This window comes from Erythrolamprus reginae, chromosome 6 (genome assembly GCF_031021105.1).
Source record: "Erythrolamprus reginae isolate rEryReg1 chromosome 6, rEryReg1.hap1, whole genome shotgun sequence".
NCBI classification, from domain to species: domain Eukaryota; kingdom Metazoa; phylum Chordata; class Lepidosauria; order Squamata; family Dipsadidae; genus Erythrolamprus; species Erythrolamprus reginae.
The window spans coordinates 63,155,675-63,176,099 of record NC_091955.1 but is presented as its reverse complement, the minus strand read 5'-3'; the positions used below and the strand labels follow the sequence as shown (position 1 = coordinate 63,176,099).

Sequence of the window (20,425 nt, the reverse complement as noted above, 5' to 3'; positions counted from 1 at the left end):
CACTCACTCCTGACAATTCAATAATGTATATCTAAAGTTTCGCATTCATACCATCACTGTAGGCTGAGGGAAAAAATGTGGTGCTTGTTTTGTGGCGACCCTTGTACATGTCAATAGCTGCAAGAATAAGTTTGGCTACAATATAAAATTGAGGGAGTAAAATGGCCAGTGTATAACCTTTAATAAAAAGTTTTAACAATTCAGGCAGGAATGGCACTCTTAAATACTGCACTTCACACGGCAAGATAAATCCAGATGACTGGAATACACGTTATAGTAAAAGAGTCATGAGACCAATTAAACGTAAAAGAATCCTTGACATATGACCATAATTGAGAACAGAATTCTATTGCTAAGCAAGGTAGTTATTAAATGAGTTGGGCCTCATTTGCAATTGAAAAACTGTCAGAATTGTTAAGCAAGTCACTGAAACTATTAAATAAATCGTGAAGTTTTTAAGCAGGTAATAAATAATACCGTAACTTAATGATGCCAGGACACCGCAACCATCATAAATGCATGCTGGTTGCAAAGTAGCCAAATTTTGATCATCTAATCTTGGGGATGCTACGACAGTATAAAACTGGTTGTAAGTCACTTTTTTTCAGTGGTGGTGTAACTTTGAATGGTTACTAAACAAATGATTGTAAGTCAAGGATTACTTATAGTTGGAATGACTTAAACAGGTAACAGCAGAAGTGTTTACTTATTCAATGTATAAAGTACAAATATTTAGGTTGTGGTTAGTGGTTAGGAAAATAAATGAGAAGGGAGAATATATCAATATTTTTCCACAATATTTTTAACTCAAGTTTCTTTTCCACATTGTTTCTTTGTATATTTATTCTTGGGTTGTTTTTTTTAAAAGCTGTAATAGCAATGTCCTAACATGTCACCATTTAGGGAAAAGAATCTTCAAACATCCTCAAGTGTTTTTCTGAAGAGCCCCCCATTAGGGAAGGGAGCCATCTCCTTTCATCCTTCTGCCTCTGGAATTAAAACTCAATTTTGTGTTGGTTTATTATGCATACTTCCTAATTGTTATGGAGGCCTTCCTGGGAGGCGGGTTAACAGAATATTAATTTGCAAGGTAGCCTTTAGATTTGAGAGCCTAGTTTGCATAGAGTAACACGAGCACATCTGGGGAAAAGATGGGCTTTGGCTCTGCTTATTGCATGTGATCCACAACTGATGTCAAACTGTGCCATAACTGCATGTGACATTGGTATGATTAAGATTGGTAAACTAGTTCAAGATAAAAACTTGATTTAAGATAAAAACTGGAACAATTAGTGAAGGATACAAGGATGGTAAAAAGTTCTGAATGTAACACAGAGCTTTATTTCATACTTTCAAAAAGCAGCATGTGGAGAATAAAATCAATAAAAATAAAATAGTAACAGTATAAGACCTGCATTCAAACTTGTTGGATAGTATAAAAACCTGCATTGTTAGAAAATAAATTAATCGTTCAATAAGCTGAGTGGAAAGTGAATCTAAAAAGGCATTTTAGAAAATTAGAAAAATTTCTATTTTCTGTTCCAAACCGTTTGGAGAGAGCAAAAATGATAATTTGATTAGCAAGCCATATTTCCTCCAGGAGCATAAACAGGTGTGTACCATCTTTTTCTCACAACAATACTGTGAGGTTGGGTGGGATGAAAGACTAACTATATAAAAAAGACTCACAGAAGTCTGTAACGTTACTATAATAGGAAAAATAAAAAGCATGCTTGGTGGAATTACATAGATAACATGAATGTGAAGGGGAAAGTGAAGGGATACTATATAAATAACACAAGAGAGAAAAAACTGCTGTAAAAATGTAGTCAAAGGAAAGGGAAGAGGAATGTGAAAAGACATAGAAAATGCAGTTGTCCTGATAGAAAAAATTGGAGGTAGACCAAAAGGAACAAAAGTGCAGCCTGACAGTAATATGCTCTTATTGTGCTCTCATACACACACACACACACACACACACACACACACACACACACACACAAAGACAAAAGCTACATGAGAATTCATTTGCTAAATGTTCTAAATCTTCCCAGGAAGAGCTTGGCAGAATTGTGATTGAAAGAATAAGAAAAGCAATACAGCAGTACCTCTACTTATGAACTTAATTTGTTCCATGATCAGGTTCTTAAGTAGAAAAGTTTGTAAGAAGCAGCAATTTTCCCATAGGAATCAATGTAAAAGCAAATAATGCATGTGATTGGGAAAGCCACAGGGAGGGTGGAGGCCATGTTTCCTCCAGGGAGATTCCTACAGAGGCCCCACGGAGGCTTCTCCCTGCCTTTTCTGGTTACAGTTTCGGCAGCTCGGGTTTGTAAGTGGAAAATGGTTCTTGAGAAGAGGCAAAAAAATCTTGAACACCCGGTTCTTATCCAGAAAAGTTCATAAGTAGAGGCATTTGTAGATAGAAGTGCCACTGTAGTAAGATAGGAGGTGCAGCGTGACGTCAAATGCTGCATATCAGTATTACTACTTTTAGCAGTAAGTGAGAAATGTACACAGGAGAAAGAATATTTACTATAAGGTTATTAATGAGTTACATTAGTAATTAATTTGAATTATGAAGTGTTTGTGCAATATTTTGGTGAAGGTTGATTACTGAATAGAGTAAGAATATGATAGAAGCATATGTGAAATAAATTGAGGGCCCTTGGTGATCTCTGAGTTTGCTTGTTTTCTTGCAGAAGTTTCCTTACCCAAACTAGGTAACGTCACCAGTGCTAGTGATTAGCACTGATTATATTACCTAGTTTGGATAAATAAATATCTCCAAGAAAACAGAGAGCACCTCGGACTCCTCATGTCAACCCTGAGCTACAAATATTCCCCTTTATGAGAATAAACTGAATACTTAGCAAATGATTCAAGTGAAGAATTTGTTATATCCCTATTAGTTCTTTAATATATTTGTAGATAAATATATTAGTGAGATGATGCTGAGGTCAGAGATATGTTAGTTGGGATAGGAATGTGTGTGTACATAAATGATCCTGTGCAGTTTATTGAGATCATAAATGTTAGATGTTATCAAAGTGCAGGGGAGAAAAGTGAGGAGTAGTGAGCAAAAAAAATTAAAGGTATGGGGAAAACAAAGGAAATATAGATAAAACTGATTTATATCCATTTCATTCACTATATCTCTTTATAACTCTATTCCTCCATGTCTTTGACCAACTCAATGTATTACTTTATGTGTTTTATATTCTTCTCACCTCTCTTCTTTTGAGGACTTCATCGGTTCAATCCAATAACAATTCTCTTGGTCTTCTCTTTCCTCTCAGTCTTTTTATTTTTCCTGCATATATTTGTTTTGCAATTCAATAATCATTCCTTCTCTCTGACCAAATCAATTTATCATACTTCTTTTATGCTTATTTATTTAGCACATATTCTAGACTCTCTCAGTAATGTCCAGACCGTTTACATATCAAAAACTCACTCCCAGAGCAAATATATTTCTCCAGTTGAAAAAGCTGATTACTGAAGCCAAGCAGAGTTGTAATAATTTCAAACAAAATAAAAGAAAATGACTGGCATTCATAATTAGTTATTGGTTTTTCTGTTCTTTTCTGATATAATTCAGAATGTAAAAACAGAAGTACAGTATAATAATCCACATTCACGTTTCATTTTTATCTTATTCCATCGGGATTCCACTCCTATAAGTTCTTAAGTATTGTTTTTATTAGACACATACACATAGCTAAATACGTACGTACTAAATCAAATACAAATCATTACTGGGCCTATGAAAACTGACCCGCTTCCTCCCTAAAAAAGATCCCATAAACAAGGTATAGAACCCTCAGCATGTAAGACAAAACTATAATAGATGATTCTGCAATCATATGAAGTCCAGAACAAATATACTGCTCAAAAAAATAAAGGGAACACTCAAATAACACATCCTAGATCTGAATGAATGAAATATTCTCACTGAATATTTCATTTGCACAACATGTGAAATTGACTGTCAATCAGTGTTGTTTCCTAAGTGGACAGTTTGATTTCACAGAGTTTGATTTTGTGAAATTCTGTTTTTTAAGTGTTGAGCAATATATATCCTATTATAACAAAGCGGTATGCATTGCCTAGCTACATTGTATGCACAGACATTAATTTCCATAATTCACCAAATAACATTATACATAAATAGTTTTATATCAAAGCTCAGAGAAACTATGTAACCCTAAAAATATCCCTCCTTGCAAGGGCTGGACTCAGTAATGGATTCCTGCCCCCATGGGGGGGGGGGGTCGCAGAGGGGGTAGTAAGTTTATGCACAATTTATTGAATACATAGAAACATAGAAGACTGACGGCAGAAAAAGACCTCATGGTCCATCTAGTCTGCCCTTATACTATTTCCTGTATTTTATCTTACAATGGATATATGTTTATCCCAGGCATGTTTAAATTCAGTTACTGTGGATTTACCAACCACGTCTGCTGGAAGTTTGTTCCAAGGATCTACTACTCTTTCAGTAAAATAATATTTTCTCATCTTGCCTTTGATCTTTCCCCCAACTAACTTAATAGTTTTTATTGTTCTTCCTTCTCTAATACCTTAGTATGATCATTAATTACTTTTAAAATAGGAAATAATTAAATAGTATGTTTTACCCATAAACGCTTTAATCATTTTAATCATTATATAGAACTGAATTTTTATAGCAAGAAAATTGAGCTACTTGCTTAATCTTTTATCATAATGAATTTTGTGGGTTCAGTACAAACCTTAAAATGTTACTGTGCTCTTCAACAAATAATGCTGTCTATCATTTGTCTTTTTTGTGGCTATTCAAATAATTCAATTCAATTCAATTTATTAGATTTGTATGCCGCCCCTCTCCGTAGACTCGGGGCTGCTCACAACAATAATAACACAATATATAACAAATCTAATAATTAAAAGTCATTAAAAACCCCTTATTACAAAGAAAGAAAACATACACACAAGCATACCATGCATAAACTGTATAGGCTCGGGGGAGATGTCTCAGTTCCCCCATGCCTGGCGGCAGAGGTGGGTTTTAAGAAGTTTACGAAAGACAAGGAGGGTGGGGGCCATAGTTCCCTCTAAGCTGAGCAGCGAGCAATCGCTCACTTAAAAATCATCATCAACTCAGAGTTTTCCAAACCTGCCCAGAAGCCGAGAGGAAAAGAGTGAGAGAGGAAGAGAGAGAAACAGATAGAAAAAAGAGAGGAAGGAAAAGAGAAAGAAAAGGAATGGAGTAAGGAAGAGAGAAGGAAAACCAAAATCTAGTTTGAAACTAGCTCAACTATTTAAGTGGCATTTTGATATTGATAGAGTTGCCCTATTATGAGCTCACTGTTATAGACACACAGTACAGTATTTTATTTTGAAATTCTCTGAGGCAAAACAGGGTGGGTTTTTTATTTATTTGTTTGTTTGTTTATTTGTTTATTTATTTAATATTTCTGTGCCGCCCAGTCCCGAAGGGACTGCCACTCAGACACTATACTTTTCCGCCCACCCCCCAAAAAAATTAGAGGGAACACTGGTGGGGGCAATTCTGAAGTTTAGGTTTTACAATGAATATTATTTGCCCTTAAAAACTAGGTCAATTATTATTATTATTATTATTATTATTTATTAGATTTGTATGCCGCCCCTCTCCATAGACTCGGAGGGGCTCACAGCAACAATAAAACAATGTAAAACAAATCTAATAATTTTAAAAAACACTAAAAAACCCATTATTAAAAGCAAACATACACACAAACATACCATGTATAAACTGTATAGGCCCGGGGGAGATGTCTCAGTTCCCCCATGCCTGGCGACAGAGGTGGGTTTTAAGAAGTTTACGAAAGACAAGGAAGGTGGGGCCAATTCTAATCTCTGGGGGGAGCTGATTCCAGAGGGTCGGGGCCTCCACAGAGAAGGCTCTTCCCCTTGGTCCCGGCAGACGACATTGTTTAGTCAACGGGACCCGGAGAAGGCCAACTCTTTGGGACCTAACCGGTCGCTGGGATTCGTGCGGCAGAGGGCGGTCTCGGATATATTCTGGCCCGATGCCATGAAGGGCTTTATAGGTCATGACCAACACTTTGAATTGTGACCGGAAACTGATCGGCAACCAATGCAGACTGCGGAGTGTTGGTATAACATGGGCATACCTAGGGAAGCCCATGATTGCTCTCGCAGCTGCATTTTGCACGATCTGAAGTTTCCGAACACTCTTAATCAACTAAAAAAAGAGTGCAAGCACCTATTTGAAAATTTATTTTGGTCGGTAAGCCACTCCCACCCAGTCACATGACCTTTAAGCCATTCCTACCCGGTCACATGACCATTAAACCACGCCCACAAAATAAGCCACACCTCTAGTGTGACAGTAAAAAATTTGGCAGCCCATCACTGGCTGGACTATATGCAAGTAAAACACAATTAATTAATGTCTGCTTAATTTAATCCTATGTAACCTCCTAGATATTTTGATTACAATGTCTATCATACCGTGTTTCCCCGATAGTAAGACCCCCCCGATTGTAAGACATATGGGGGGTTTCAGGGGGGTTGGCTAATATAAGCCATACCCCGAAAGTAAGACATATGTCTTACTTTCAGGGAAACACGGGGGTATTGCGGGGGGGGGAGCCCTGGGTCTTCCCCGCTGCACACGCTTTCTCGACGGGGAAGGAGGCTGAACCGCAGATATAACATTGGGAAGAAGGTGCAAGGAATCGCGTGAGGGGGGGATAGCGGCGGTGGTTTGGATTAAGCGATTGTAATCCCCCAAAAGGACGAACTCCAGCCTCGGAAGGCCAATGAACCGATGGCTATGAAATTAAGGCTTTTCTTTGAGAGAGAGAGAGAGAGTGGGGGATAGTCGTCGTCGGAGCGCTAAAGACCAGGGCAGAGAAAGCGCGAGCTGCATGCGGGAGAAGCGGGTTCTGTGTGAGTCCGTTCCGGGTTTTGCTTACAGCCCCGGGCATTAGCAATAGCAGCGGCGGCAGGAGAGGCAGCCCTTTGCAATGTGGTCCGCCTGTCTCGGCACTTGCAGAGCGAGGATGTAGAGGTGGGTTTGCGGAGGAATTGCTGGCGGGGAATGGAGCGAGGGAGGGCAGGGGAGGGATTCCCATTCGGCTTGCCTGATTCCTCCTCCGCTTCTCCCGCATGCAGCTCGCACTTTCTCTGCCCTGGTCTTTAGCGCTCCGACGACGACTATCCCCCACTCTCTCTCTCTCTCTCAAAGAAAAGCCTTAATTTCGTAGCCATCGGTTCATCGGCCTTCCGATGCTGGAGTTCATCCTTTTGGGGGATTACGATCGCTTAATCCAAACCACCGCCGCTATCCCTTCCCTGGGTCTTCCCCGCCGCCCACGCAAAGGGGAAACCCCAATCTTCGCCTCCTCGCTGCTGCGCTGCTAAAAGGACCCTTTCAATTTTTTTTTCAATGTAAGACATACCCCCATAGTAAGACATAGGGGGGCTTTTGGGGGTTAAAAAAAAGTAAGACACTGCCTTACTATCGGGGAAACACGGTACCATAGTTAGCTATCCTACATATCCTGAAGGCACAGTCTTAGGAAAGCTGATCCAAGATCCCTTGCAAACTAATATACAAGTATGATGTTATTGAATTTAACTTCAAGCATCAACTATCAGTAAACCAATCTTCCCTACATAGTATCCTCTCAATTTTCTGCTGAGGGAGCTGAATGTGAATCAAAAATAAAAACATCTGGAGGATATCAGTTTAAAATAAAACTTTAACTAAAACTTTAATGTATTTATTAATGTAATCACATTGCATGTGGAGGAAACCATTGTATTTTAAAATTAATTCTTCTGTGTGCTAAAGTGGTATCAATGTATTTTGGGGTTACTTTAAAACCCCAAATATAAATCTAGGATCAAAACTAGAAAATATTCAGGCACAAATAATTGGAAATATAATATTCCCTTTCATAATTTTTTTCTTCAGGTTGTGCACATAGCATTTTTTAGCAGTCTAATAGTTTCCTATTCTTATTGTTTCAGCTGAAAAAATGTTGTGAGGGCTTTTTTGGAATCCAGAAATTTAATCCAGAATGGAAAGTGGGTGAGAAACAATAAATATGTACACAAATGTCCCTTTTTTTAAAAAAAAATCTTTATTGGTTTTTCAATTTAAACATCATAACATTTCTATATGGATATACATTTGTTCTTATGTAATATTTCATCATTTTACACATTGCCTTTACATGTTCATAAACTCTTATGTCCTTATCGTCTCTTAAATCTTGTTTTTTTAGTCCAATCATACCATTTTGTCCATCGGAGTACTCCAAATCTTTTTGTCCTTTCAGTTCACTCATTAATCTGTCCATCTCAATTGTATATTTCTTTATTATTTTGTTATCTGAAGGTACTTGGATGTCCTTATAATGTGCCTTATAATCCTCGTTGCAATCACAATATGTAGAATCATGTATTTCATGTTTTTGGATGTTGTTTTCTAATTATTCCTAACAAAAAAAATTCTGGGATATATCCTATCCCAGTTATATCCTGAAGCCAATCATGTATTTTCCTACAATACCTTTTGTTTCAGGACATGTCCAGCACATATGAAAGAAAGTGTCTAAGTCTTTTCTACACTTCCAACAAGTTTGATTCGAATTTGGGTATATCTTAATCAATATCGTTGGGGCCAAATGTCACCGATAAAACATTTTCTAACAGTTTTCTTTATAGGCTACTGATTTCATCATTTTATAATTCCTGCTCCAAATTTGCTCCCAGTCCACCAAGTAAATGTTATGATCAACGTTTCTTGCCCAGGATATCATTGGTCCCTTTACTATTTTTTCCATTTTGTCGAATTCTAATAGGTAATTGTATAATTTAGAGATTATTTTGTCTTCTGGGCCAGTTAGAAGCTTATCCAATTCTTGGGATTCAATGTCTATATATACCTAAAGATAGATAAATGTATCATTTTTTTAATGTACACTGAGAGCATATGCACCAAGACAAATTCCAATCACACATGGCCAATAAAGAATTCTATTCTATATCCCAGTCAATTTTATATGTCTAGCAAAGTATTTTTGCGGTTTGTTGCCAATATTCCATAAATGGGTGTGCCATCCCTTCTCCAGGTCATGACCCTCTAGTAGTAGCAATCGTCTGCTTCCTAGATTTATCCAGTCTCTTAACCACGTCAGGGAGACTGCTTTATAGTATAACCTCAAATCAGGTAGTTTAAGGCCACCTCTGCTTTTATAGTCTTGTAAATTGGATAATTTAATCCTTGGCTTTTTACCTTGCCATATAAATTGAGAAATAGTTTGATTTAGTTTTGAAAGGAATTTCATCTCAAATTTAATGGGAATTTAAACAGGGAAATGACGTTCTTGTCATTTCCCTGTTTATAATTATCTTGGCTTTCTGGGAGGTATAAATTGTTCCGATTATTTGTTCGAATTTATCGCCAAATTTCATTTTTTTAAATTAATACATCAATTCTGTAGTATAATGTTGCTCAAACCACAGATTATCAAAGTTGCATTTATCTATATGGAGATTTTAGAAAGTACAGTATACAAAGATAATAGCAATCCTGCTATCCAATATATATTATTGTATTCTAGGTATATATTGTAATTCTCCACTTAAACTCTATAAGTTCTGTTTACTAATGATATTCTTTATACTTATACTATGATATTAATGCAGTAATTTGTGAACTAATGTGTATTATACAGTAATATATGTAATGCCTTAACTATTAGCTATTGGAAAAGAAGGAAAAGATTTTTATATTCTCCTGAGCTCTATCCTTGTTTATATTATCTATGTGATAACTTTTCTTTCTATGTTCAGCAATTAACAAAGGGAGAGAAAAATATAGATTGTAAGAGTAAGAAGATAAATTATATCATTGTTGGTACCAGTCCAATGAGTCCTCAACAGCTTAGTTCATTTTAAGTTGAAGTTCTTTCCTTCTTTCACCAACTTTCTTCTTCAGTATTAGTTCTTTGACCTTTTTACCTTCCACCTGCTGCAACAGGTCACTCCACCATTAATTAGCACAATACTCTGTTTTTAATTTGCCTTGCGCTGCTTCTGATCTTCTGTGCACCGCAGCCTCCAACTCTACTAGATTAAACGGTCTTTGTTCCTGACCCTCTACGCGGACTTTATCCTTTGGTTTTTTTACTCTCCTCGTCCCACGGGGTTAAGATAGCTTTTTCTTTCTCCGATCATCCAATTGTCACCTCCTCTCCGTTCTCAGTTCCATGCCTGTTTCTGGCTCCTCTTTCTTTTTTCTCGCCACTAAATTCTTCCTCTTGGAACTTTGTTTCTGTCCTAGTAGTCAGATCGCTATATTTCTAGCTAGCTCCTTACACTATGATAGTCTTTTCCTGATTTAGATGTAATCCACTAGTATTTTAGCTTCCTAGATCAGTATGGCTTGCTGTGGCTTCAGGCCCACCATGATGCAACAAGACGAATGCTTTCGTTTTGGATTGGGAGGGTGCCCTTCACCCGAGCGCCCACAATTGCCCAGGATGCCTCTCTTTCTCCACTTAGTCCTCCAGACCTTAGTGCCTCGAAGAATCTCCAATCGTGGAAGAAAAAACAGCTTCAAAGGATGGAGCTCGTTTTTCTCCAGCTGCAGCACCCCGCGTCACCACCGGAAGTCGCACAAATGTTCTTATTAGACTTGAGTTCTTATATCTAAATAAATTGCAAAAATGCTACTCTCATTTCTTTGTTGTTGCTAAAAACCAATGAATATCAGCAATGTAAGGTTTTATCAACCTTTTAGACTTCAATTACCAGAGTTTCTAAAGAATGAAACATACCAATTTGTATTAGAAATGACATCAAAATGAAGATACCCACATACAGTAACTATGTATCATGAATCAAAACCCATTTCTTGTACTAACTTTCCAATTTAGCTGTCTACTTACTTAGGGGGGGGGGGTGTTTAATCCTGATAAACAACTACAATTTCTCCCAAAGCCTCTGATTAATTATTTCCATGCCAAGAGACTTGAATAGATGGAATTCAACCTCTGCTTCCCCAGTCTCTCCCATATAATCCCATTTATACAAAGGCTGAACTGGACTGTACCTTTGTAATTCTCAGGAGGGCAGATTTAAAATAGATCATTTCTAAATTTTATGATCAGAGCAAGACACATGAGTGTTATTATTAACTAGACAATACACAGTCTCTTCAAAATCTACACATTTGTAAAGTGCTCATAAAAAGTGAAAGGAGGAGGAGGAGAAGAAGCTACTTACACAGGCATAAGCAGAAGATTCAGATGCTCTCTTCCCAACTATCTTTTTTTTTACAATGCAATGAACATGTGGTAAGTACCAGGAGTAATAAATAAATACATAACCTAGGTTGAAATATTCTGATTTGGAGGTTTGTTAGTGTATCTGTGTGTGAGAGAGAGACTGTTGCCTTTTCCTGCTTTCCTTATATTCTCAATTAACTCCTTTTCATGTCTATATCCATATCTTACATCTGGACTTGGCATCATCAATTTTAGAAGGAAATATTAAAATATTTTTTTGCATATGCAATATTGCTTAGTCACATAGCTAACCCTTATGTTTCAGGACTGAGGCACAGGTTTGTTAAGTTTTGCATTTCTGGGCTCTGACCAGGTAAAACACTTTCCTTTCCAGTTTTCCTACAGCTGGGCTAAGGAAAGAAATCATAGGTAAGAGGCCTAAGAACTTCCCAGCTGGATAGATTATGGTGTATCAGTAGTTTAAGCCTGGCATATGGCAGCCTATTGTAATGATTCTTTTACTGAAGAAAGAAGAGGCTTACCAAGACAACTTTAAATTATCTTCAGTGATTACAGTCATACCTCGTCTTACGAACCTAATTGGTTCCAGGGGGAGGTTCGTAAGACGAAAGGTTCGTAAGACGAAACATTGTTTCCCATAGGAAACAATGTAAAGTCAATTAATCCGTGCAACCCAAAAAAAACCCCGCAAAAAAAACGGCGTTCGGCGACTGCTGGGAAGCCGCGCGGCTATTTTAAAAGGTGACAGCCAGGCTGGGGGGCTTCCCAGCAACCTCCCGAACCGAACCCGGGGTTCAGAAAAATTTTGCCTCTTCTTACGAACTTTTTTCGAGTTACGAACCAGCGTTCGGGAGGCTGCTGGGAATCCCCGCCGCCCGGCTGTCACATTTTAAAACAGCCGCGCGGCTTCCCAGCAGTCTCCGAATGCCGGTTCATAACTCGAAAAAAGTTCGTAAGAAGAGGCAAAATTTTTCTGAACCCCGGGTTCGTATCACAAGTTGTTCGTAAGACGAGGGATTCGTATCTTGAGGTACCACTGTATTTAATTGGGAGACAGCTATGTTTTTACTATTGCATGGACAAGAAAGAGTAAGAAGTCAGTACTAAACTATCCATTAAAAAGTACCGCTTCTGGGTTAACTAAGCTAAATCAAATGTCATTGTGAAAGATAGCTGTATGCCTTTATTCCCAGTCTTTTCTAAATACAGACAAACTCTTAGGATAGATATAATTTATTTGTTGCACTAATATAATCCCAATTTTTATATACAAATTCCATACATGTGACATTAATGTTGATTAAAATAAAATTTTCAGTAAATGTTACATCTGGAGTCCTGTCCATCTTTACCCCGTCTTTTCAGAAGTTGTTTCTACAGAACTGTTGATAGTAATAGATCTCTTTGAAGGGGACAGAAAAAACTAAGCAAAAACTCAGATTCTGAGTGGTTTTCTCCAGCCTTTTTCTTCCTCTTGACAAGGATTCCTCCAGAACATAAAACTCTGACTTGGATTGATATGTCATAAAGGCTGCTTCCTTAAGTATGTAGTTATCAACGGTTAGCTAAGTTACCTTTCTATAACTCAAGTATTGTTGAACTGCATGAACTACCTTGTGCAAATTGTTTTGTTTTCTTTTGATTAAAAATGCAGATGACTTGATGTTTTCTCAAATCTATAATCCATTCTTTAAATAGTTGTATGACAAATAATTGTTTGTGTGAACAGACAAAAATAAATAAGGCAAATAGTTCAAGCAAAGTCGCTTTTCACTTCTGTCCCATCCTAATAAATATGAGTATTAATTAAGGAATGATTCAATAATACTAAGCATCCTAAAGAAATAAACTGCAAGTTAATATAAATACCTATTTCTCTCTTAAACTGGAGAGAAAGCAGGAGGGGCAACTCAGTGTCTTTCCCTCCACTCACCTGTGCTTGCCTTTATTTTCATTCCCACGAACACACTTCCCCCCTCACCCCCGCTCCGACTGCTCTGTGCTGAAGCTGCCTTTCACCATCTTGTTCTGCAAGGGGGGAAGAGAGCAAGGAGGGGGAGGCTGTTGTCCAATAGACCAAGGTAAGATGAAAGAGAAAGAGAATATGTAGAGCATGAAAGAGATGAAGCAGCATCAAGCACTTTTAGAAATAAATACAGATTTTTCAGGGAAGATCTCTGCAAGTCAGCATTTGGTAATTTTGAGAATCAAGCAATATTTATTTTTATTTAGCTAGTGTTTTTATTTTGCTAAGTGTGGAATCCTCTTACCATAACATCATAGAATTAGAATATATTATTTCAGTAAAGATTAAAATTGAAATAAAAAAAAAGATTTTAGCGATTTTGTTGAACTAACTGCACAGTTTCAAAACTTCAACACCAAACTTTAATGTACTTTCACAAATCAAACTGAAACTACATTTTTAATAACCTCCTCCTGAATATTCTGAAATAACTTTTTGCTTGACTCAAGAATATTCAATTTTGCTATTCAATTCAGCCACCATCAAACCGGAAATAGTTTCATTTGTGGATAATTCATTTATGACACAAACCTTAACACCTTTTAATAAGAATGTTCTTCTCCCTCTTAATTACTTTGAATTATATCTATCCTTGTTTGCATTTTAAAGTAGCAAACCTTTTTTGCAGTAGGACATTTTTGTAAAAAGCACAAACACTTTAGCGTTCCAATGGAACAAAATAGGTTTCATGAGTATTTCAGTTATGAGCAATGGGACGGGGTTGTGCATTCATGCATGGGGGTGGGGAAGCATGGAGTGGGTCACACACATGTGTGGGGGTGTGGCACAGGAAGCATTGAATTATGGGTGTGGGCACACACACGTGTGCAATAGCGAACATGTGAGTGCTTTCGGCACCCAATGAAAGATTCACAATCACTGAGATACGGCATTGAGTATTCTGTATAACTTAGCAAAACACTGCAAAATTAGAAAATGAAGTCTTACTGCAACAAATAGTTAAAATATGGAATTATGATATAGATTTGATTTTTAAACTACGGAATAACATTTTTGGAACTGCTCAGTGAAATGAAATGTATTTGAGAATGGAACGTGTTTTTTCAACAAAAAACACTTTCAATAACTGCTCAAGCTAAATGATAATTTTGTACCAAATATTTCAAGAAACACCTATGCCACAGCATGTTACAGTATACTCCAATTTATCCTGAAATATAATATTGTTGTTTCAAAAATTCCATTCTTATTGGAAAATTATCATTTTTATATAATTTATAAGAGTTAATATATAATTTATAAGAGTTAATAAGTTAATAAGTAAATTTATAAGAGTTAATATTATAGAAGTTAAATCATATACAGAAGCTCTCAACTTGACCAAGTAAGTTTATTCTCTCATAATATTATAGGTTTCATTCACCATGACAGAAGGCTAGTCCTCAACAAATCTATTTTCTGAGATAAGGAAAAGAAATTTGAAGTATATATTTTATATTACAAAACATTATTATATAAGTTTAGTGTTTGGTTCAAAGAACAAAAAGAAAAGAAATGAAATGCCATTAAAATTCCATTTTCAAATTCTTATTGTTTAGAAAATACTGTATGGAGACCTAAATGTAAGTAACATTACAGAAGTATATTTTTAGCAAGCATTATAAGGCAATACCATTTAATTCTGAATCCAAGAAAGGGCAAAACCAAGTACAATTCAGTTACCTTGTGCTTGGGGCACCTCACTGAGAAATTATCTTCATTTAGTAAACAATCTAGAAGAGAAGATTAGAAACAAAATATCAGAGTATGTCTAAGATCAAATGGAACCAAACAATTTCATAGCCTGTATTAAGAAATCGTAAAGGAATACTTGACAATGGCATTGAATGTTTTTCTTCACCTATCAAGTAAATTCATTTGCAATAAATTCATTTGTCCGATACTGCGTGTAATATTCTAATTTTCTGAGGTGGTGGATTGGGGTTTTCATGAGCTGTACATCACAATTATGACAAATCACGGCTTGAACTATCTTGCCTTGCATGTAATCAGTCTCTCTCATATATTACGTTTCATCTTTTAAGCTGCGTTACTGAAATAAATGAACTTTTGCACGATATTCTAATTTTTCAAGTTTTACTTGTATAGTATATTATAACCAACCCATAACTTAAGCTTTAATGTGCAAACATTTAAGCTTTGGCTAAGCATTGTGTGAAATCAGACAATCATTTACCCCTCCCCTTTAAATATACTTATTCAATCAAACAGAACTTTGCAAATAGTTCTGTAACAGAGGGGGGTTTTTTAGATTCAGATTCCAAGCTCAAACATGTAACAATAAAAATCCTATCCTAGGCCCGTGATGGGGAAATTATAGCACGCATGATACGCACAGCTCCACCACACACATTGCATTAGCGGTGCAGGCAGGCGTGTGTGTGTTGTTGTGCACATTCGTACTTTCAACACAACAAAAATGTTAGCCGTCATTATCTTAGGCATTATTTTCTCAAAATGCACTTTCAGTTTAAGCTTTAAAGATTATTATTTTTTTCATCCAGCTTTGCTTTGGGTTGAGGTGAATCTAATGCTAGTAGTCTTTTGGACACCAATAGACACAGTCCTTGCAAAACCTTACCACCAAGCAATTTTCTAGGTGATTTTAAAAATGTGCATGTGATATATCATACATAATTCTGTGATTTAATTATACCTTACTGTTGTTGGAATCTTTTGGAAAAGTTATAAGTCAGCATGAATCTGGCAAAGAAAAAAACCCTGAAACCTCCCTGATGCTGACTCAGTTTTTCTTCAATATTATATTTTACATATTATAAAATATATGTTATATATTTGCTTTAAACTGTATAAAGATTGTGAAAGAAAAAATGTAGTTTATTAAGATAAAATTTCTTTCAGTTGGTAGCTAACTTCAAAATGCAATTTTAGAGATACTAAATTATTCTACAGTTTGCAGTATGGAATCATACACATAAAGACAGTTTTTACTTCAAAATATTTATTAGATTCCCCAGAATATTATAATAATTTAAAAAGTAAAGTATCTTCAAACAAGGAGAGTCATAAAATAAATCTATTGAGTCCAACAGTTTTTGTAGTTCAAACATCATCTTTGAGATGCCTGCGAATAGGCCATTAATTGATAGTTTTTTATTTCAATGCATATTTTTTTCTTTTACTATAAGTACATTTTCTTTAAAATCTTTAACTTTTCTAGGAAACCATTTTTTTCCTAGAACTATCCTGACTTTTTAATTAGCAGCAATTACTTGCTTGAATTAAAGGCTGACTTAATATTTATTAATAAATGAGTAATAAATAATAGTGAGTAGAAAAGTTTAAATTAATGATGAATCAAGGTAAAAAAAAACTTGCTATAGGCTAGAATGAAATGTTTAAAAATACTTATTTTCAAAAATAGCATTTTCTACTTTGTTACAAAGCAGATATCTCTAAATTCAACGTGCCAGTTTAGGACTGTAGAAAAACCAATTACTGTTAAAAATCATTCTTTCCTACTGCAGTTTTCCAAACAGAATTTCTAAAACAATTAAACCAGGGATGGTATTCACTTACTTTCCCTACCGGTTCGCAAATGTGAGCATGCGTGCATGCTTGCTTTAGTCATGCGTGCACCTTCTATGCATATGTGTGTGGCCTTCTGCGCATATGCTTTGCTTATGGCTTCAAAATGTGCCTAAGTAGGACAGGCCCACCTGCAGATCGCTACCACCCGTTTGCCTGAACCAGCTGAATACCACCTCTGAATTAAACCCCTTAATTCCTCTTCACTCTGTCAATATTCCAAACACAATTATCCTACGAATCTTTTCTGCAAATGAAATAATTCAGGTATCAATTAGGATTGGTGAGTTTCACATTTAAGTCAACTTCAGTAATGGAAACAGTGATCTTGGGCCGGTTTCTGTCACTCAGTTTAACTCCAAGGGTTCTTATGGGAATAAAACTGGAAGGAGAGATATGTAAACTGCAGTCCTTGGAGGAAAAGCAGTCATAAATCTAATACATATATTGTAGTTAATGCATCTATCAATTGGAAATAGATTTTATCAACTATTTAATGTTTCAATCGTATATATATGGTTAATATTTTAATCTCCGCTGTTGTATTTTAAGTACAGTGGTACCTCTACTTAAGAACTTAATTCGTTTCCTGACCAGGTTCTTAAGTAGAAAGGTTTGTAAGTAGAAGCATTTTTTCCCATAGGAAGGAATCAATGTAAAAAAGCAAATAATGCGTGCAAACCCATTAGGAAAGAAATAAAACATCAGAATTTGGGTGGGAGGAGGAGGAGGAAGAAGAGGAGGACAGTCGCTGCCGAAGTAAGAAGCTGAGGTGAGGGAATAAAAAAAAAATCCAAAACTTTAAGGCTTAAAAAAAAAAAAGAGGGACTCTGAGGCGGCAAGGAGAAGCACGTGCCTCCCATACACCCAGTGCGAGGCTGCCTTCCATACACTGCGCCTGTGAAATCCAGGGGGAATAGCAGGAAACTAGCCGGGCCTTCATGCCGCTCTCAAATTTCCTGGGAAATTTTTCCGGGCTCGGGTTTTTAAGTAGAAAATGGTTCTTAAGAAGAGACAAAAAAATCTTGAACACCTGGTTCTTTAGAAAAGTTCTTAAGTAGAGACGTTCTTAGGTAGAGGTACCACTGTAATTCCTTAAAATAAAGTTTTTCCATAAACATTTGTAATTTCTTATATAACATGCTATGTTCTTTATGTAACATATTATGTTCTTTATTTTTGCTCTTGAAAATCATTCTGTATCACTTTAGCAGCAAACAACTTTTAGTCTCATTCTGTCTCTTTCTCTTCATATCAGTAATTTCCCTTTTTTTACCTGCATCAATGGCACATGGATAATGATACCGGAAGAAGCAGCCTTTGTTGTAGCAGCCTAAGGTGGCTCCTGGTTCCTGGCAATGAGAACATTTCTGGAAAAAATGGAAATATAGATACTTTCTATAAATTTTCTAAATTTCTTAAGTAAAAATCTTTACTTAATTTTTACAAAATTTCATCTGTTGAGTCACTAAGTTCATCATACTTTTTTTCTTTAAAACATATCACTTCTATTGCCTTGTGGATTCATCTTTAGACGAGGTAACAAGAATCTCTTAAATTATGGTGTCCCATCATTACTTTTCCCCAGGATACTCACTTTATATATGAATTTAAAGGTAACCATTATATGTTTTGTCTTAAACTAAAGTTCAGGAACTATTATTATAATTATTACTAAATAATTGTCACAAAAAGTGTTTAACAATGCATATATTTGAATTACTCATATTCCTTTATTATTGTTCAAAGAATGCTGTCTGGATATCCATCACAATTCCAAAATTAGAAGATGTCAAGGGGCCTTCACAACACAGAAATTGCCTTGATTATGGTCTTGGATGAGGGGGGTCTTGGTCCTCCTCCTTCTCATAGCAATATTCAATATCATTGACCATGATATCCTTCTAAACCATCCCTGAGGGAGGGACACTGTCCTACAGAAGTGGTTCTACTTTCTGAAGAGATAATTCCAGCAGAATTTTGGAAACCTTACTTCTAAGATGATAATATTTCTGCCCTCCAGAATTTCATCAATGGGAAAGAGGCTTGTGTTTGGAGACAGAGCCTGTTCATTATTTTTTTATAAAGTAGCACAGCTCTTAATTGGGAGATGTCTATCATTATATATAAAAAAAATGATAACCCAACCTTCATAGCATGGAATAGCAGATATATTTTCTATCCCTTTCCTTCTTCCCAGTTTGCTGTGATTTGTTCAATGAAGCAAAATAGATCAAAACTATGGACTAGACCAGGGGTGTCAAACTCAAGGCCCGTGAGCCAGATTTGGCTCGTGGGGTACTTAGATCTGGTTTGCGGAGCCAGCCTGGAAACAATGAAGGACCGCCCCATGGTGCTTCTGCCAGTGAAAACGTACTTCTAAGCTCTGTTTTTGGCTGCCATGGCCTCCTGCAACCCTCTGCCAGCGAAAATGGAGCTTCATTTCCACTGGCAGAGCACTTGGGCCACCACAGGCATCCCTGACAGGAGTGATGTAGAGCTGGCCATGGCCCCTCAGCGTCAAACACAACTCTGATGCAGCCCTCAATGAAATTGAGTTTGACATCCCTGTTCTAGATTATAGTAGTACCTCTATTTACAAACTTAATTCGTTCCGTGACCAGGCTCTTAAGTAGAAAAGTTTGTAAGAAGAAGCAATTTTTCCCATAGGAATCAATGTAAAAGCAAATAATGTGTGCGATTGGGGAAATCACAGGGAGGGTGGAGGCCCTGTTTCCTCCCAGGAGATTCCTAGAGAGGCCCCACGGAGGGGTGAATTTATATAGCATTTGAGCAAATGCTAAATAAATAGTCATTTCTGCTAGGTTGCTCACAAAGTCATAAGAAAGCTTTCTGCCTCATATGTCATGCCGTCCTTCTATAGTTTGGGATGACAAGTATAAAAGGTAGCATTGACTGAAAGGGTCTGCCCCTGTGATTCTGGAGAGATGGTAACCACGGAATATGTACTTATTCAATTGATAGCGACATTCAAATAAGATTTATCCCCTCTCTGACCAGCAGTTATCCTGATTGCTTAGATCTGACCTATGCCCAGATGCTACTTATAAATTAATTGCTATTTACTACATGGCATATGGCTAGATTTTGTGCATGTTACATCTGCCAGACCTTGACAGTTCTCATTTCTGCTACATAGATATATTTTATGTAACTTGAACATTACCACAATTTATATAATTTTAGGCATTAGCTCATTTATATCCTTGACAGATTGTTTCTTTCGAATTTATTAACATCAGGTGAAAGTAACCAGAGCTAAGTGTTGAGTTCAAAGCACTAACATTTTATTACTTGCTACTTATACACATAATAAATGATTCAGGAGAACAAAGTTCCTGGTCGCAGTTTATTAACAAATTATTGGAAGACATTTCTAGTATATAGCCAACGCATTTTCAATTCAGTAGATTTTTTTTTGGGGGGGGGGGATATTTCAAACATACCAATAACATACCATATTTTTCGGTATAAGTGTATAAGACACATCAAG

General features: G+C 36.5%; 1 protein-coding gene across 10 annotated transcripts in view; it reads right to left on the bottom strand.

Annotated features, from left to right (window-relative positions):
* The window catches only part of TCF20 (transcription factor 20), a 98,708-nt gene that overhangs the window by 3,047 nt on the left and 75,236 nt on the right, over window positions 1-20,425 (bottom strand). For 5 of the 10 annotated variants that reach the window (XR_011559498.1, XM_070755996.1, XM_070755997.1 and 2 more), the window contains exons 3-5: window positions 18,188-18,281; window positions 15,025-15,074; window positions 13,249-13,376 (exon numbers count right to left, since the gene is read on the bottom strand). Coding sequence is in view for 6 of the 10 variants with exons in the window: in XM_070755996.1 (XP_070612097.1) it covers window positions 13,293-13,376; window positions 15,025-15,074; window positions 18,188-18,281 (228 nt within the window). In the remaining 4 variants the exon portion in view is untranslated. Of the gene's footprint in view, window positions 1-3,230; window positions 3,314-13,248; window positions 13,377-15,024; window positions 15,075-18,187; window positions 18,282-20,425 lie in introns of all 10 variants that reach the window. The other 5 variants (XR_011559499.1, XM_070756001.1, XR_011559497.1 and 2 more) reach the window with 4 other exon arrangements.